The 2,810-nt window shown below is 41.8% G+C and overlaps 1 protein-coding gene across 1 annotated transcript in view; it reads left to right on the top strand.

Annotated features, from left to right (window-relative positions):
• LOC107633340 overlaps window positions 1-686 on the top strand; it is a 1,132-nt gene extending 446 nt beyond the window's left edge. Inside the window, exons 3-4 of the mRNA XM_016336981.1 lie at window positions 6-284; window positions 381-686. Coding sequence (XP_016192467.1) covers window positions 6-284; window positions 381-686 — 585 coding nt within the window. The remainder of the gene's footprint in view (window positions 1-5; window positions 285-380) is intronic.

Here is a 2,810-nt window from a genome sequence, read left to right as displayed (position 1 = left end):
GACAGGGTAGAGCACCGGATGGTGTGGCATATGTATTTGAGGATGAGGATGATGATGATGATGATGATGTAGATCCCGCCACGATTGCCGATGATGGTGATCATGAGCTAGCGAAAAGTACTCCAGCTGGGGGTGGTGGAGCAGCTGGTTCAGGAAATCCGCAATATCCCCCGCACTTTTCAACTTTGGACTTGGATGCCATGAGACAACAGGAGAAACCTGTCGTGCCTATCGGATTTGGGGCCAGAGACACACAGGATATAGGAGGAATAGTTGAGTTCCAGGTTGGTTAGCAGTCACTGAGCATGAAGACTTACAGCATCTGATGTGGGGTTGAGTATAAAGTGTTGGAATTCGATTACCGCAAGTACCATGTGAAGTGTAAGAAATTCGACAATGGATTCACCTGGTTGATTCGTATTAGTCTCTGCCAGCGCAGAGGTATTTGGGAGGTAAAACGGTACAGTGGATCTCATACTTGTCTAGCCACTTTGATATCCAGTGATCACATAAGGCTTGATTACCATGTGATCTCAGCTTTCATACTGCCTACGATTAGAGCCGGTGCTGTCGTGTCGATCAAGGCATTGCAGAATGCTTCAAAGGCCCATTTTGGTTTTAGACTGGCTTACAAGAGGGTTTGGATGGCTAAGCAAAAGGTCGTGGCTCAGATTTACGGAGACTAGAAAGAGTCATATAATGAGTTGCCACGATAGATGCTAGGTGGGCAGATGACGATGTCGGATAGTGTTGCAGTGTTGAAGACTAGTCCTGTGCGACTTGGTGGCCAAGTCGATGAGGAGCAAGCTTATTTCCACTGGCTTTTTTGGACATTCCTACCGTGTATTGAGGCCTTCCGACATTGCAAACCTTTGGTTAGTGTCGATGGGACCCACTTGTACTGCAAATACTATGATACCCTGCTAGTTGCGATTGCTCAGGATGGCAATTCCAATATTATTCCTGTAGCATTCGCACTTGTGAAGGGTGATAAAACTCTATTTTATGATTCATCTTGTGCTCAACTGAGTATTTTTATCAATTATTCACCCACTTATTCATATGAATTGCATGGTTTTACAACTCCTTCCTTATTATGTGACATATGTGAAAACATGTTTCCTATGCCTTAAAAATATTAATTTTAATTATCCTTTATTACCATTCGATGCCGTGATCTGCGTGTTAAGTAATTTCAGGCTTCATAGGGCAGGAATGGCTCAGAGGACAGAAAGGAAATATGCAAAAATGGAAGGAACGCACAAAATGGAGTTTTGAAGAAAATAGCAGCGACGCGCACGTGATGAGCGGATAATTTATACGTTTTTTGGCATTGTTTTTATATAGTTTTTAGTATGATTTAGTTAGTTTTTAGTATATTTTTATTAGTTTTTAAATAAAAATCACATTTCTGGACTTTACTATGAGTTTGTGTATTTTTTTGTGATTTCAGGTAATTTCTGGCTGAAATTGAGGGACTTGAGCAAAAATCAGATTCAGAGGTTGAAGAAGGACTGCAGATGCTGTTGGATTCTGACCTCCCTACACTCAAAGTAGATTTTCTGGAGCTACAAGAGTCCAAATGGCGTGCTCTCAATTGCGTTGGAAAGTAGACATTCAGGGCTTTTCAGCAATATATAATAGTCCATACTTTGCCCGAGTTTAGATGACGCAAACTGGCGTTCAACGCCAGCTTTCTGCCCTATTCTGGAGTTAAACGCCAGAAACAGGTTGCAAAGCAGAGTTAAACGCCAAAAACAGGTTACAAACTGGCTTTTAACTCCAAGGAAGACCTCTACACGTGAAAGCTTCAATGCTCAGCCCAAGCACACACCAAGTGGGCCCGGAAGTAGATTTCTGCATCATTTACTCATTTCTGTAACCCTAGTAACTAGTTTAGTATAAATAGAACTTTTTACTATCATGTTAAGGGTCAAATCTTTGGATTATCTTTTGATCCTTTGATCACGTTTTAGAGGCTGGCCATTCGGCCATGCCTGGACCTTGTTCTTATATATTTTCAACGGTAGAGTTTCTACACACCATAGATTAAGGTGTGGAGCTCTGCTGTTCCTCATGAATTAATGCAAAGTACTATTGTTTTTCTATTCAATTCAAGCCTATTTCTTCTCTAAGATATTCATTCGCACACAAGAACATGATGAATGTGATGATTATGTGACGCTCATCATCATTCTCACTTATGAACGCGTGCCTGACAAACACTTCCGTTCTACATGCAAACAAGCTTGAATGTGTATCTCTTAGCCTTTTGATCGTGAGATCAGAGTCTTCGTGGTATAGGCTAGAACTATTGGCGGCCATTCTTGAGATCCGGAAATTCTAAACCTTGTCTGTGGTATTCCGAGTAGGATCTGGGAAGGGATGGCTGTGACGAGCTTCAAACTCGCGAGTGCTGGGCGTAGTGACAGACGGAAAAGGATTACTGAATTCTATTCCAGTATGATCGAGAACCAACAGATGAATAGCCGTGCGGTGACAGCACATCTTGGACCATTTTCACTGAGAGGATGGGAAGTAGCCATTGACAACGGTGATGCCCTACACAAAGCTTGCCATAGAAAGGAGTGGGAATGATTGGATGAAGATAGCAGGAAAGCAGAGGTTCAAGAGGAACGAAAGCACCTCTATACGCTTATCTGAAATTCTCACCAATGACTTACATAAGTATCTCTATCCCATTTTACGTTTTATTTATCTTTTAATTATTAAAACTCTATAACAATTTGAATCCGCCTGACTGAGATTTACAAGGTGACCATAGCTTGCTTCAAGCCGACAATCTCCGT

This window comes from Arachis ipaensis, chromosome B03 (assembly GCF_000816755.2).
Source record: "Arachis ipaensis cultivar K30076 chromosome B03, Araip1.1, whole genome shotgun sequence".
Taxonomy (NCBI): domain Eukaryota; kingdom Viridiplantae; phylum Streptophyta; class Magnoliopsida; order Fabales; family Fabaceae; genus Arachis; species Arachis ipaensis.
Note: the sequence above shows the minus strand (reverse complement) of the source record. Positions and strands in the feature narration are given on the sequence as shown.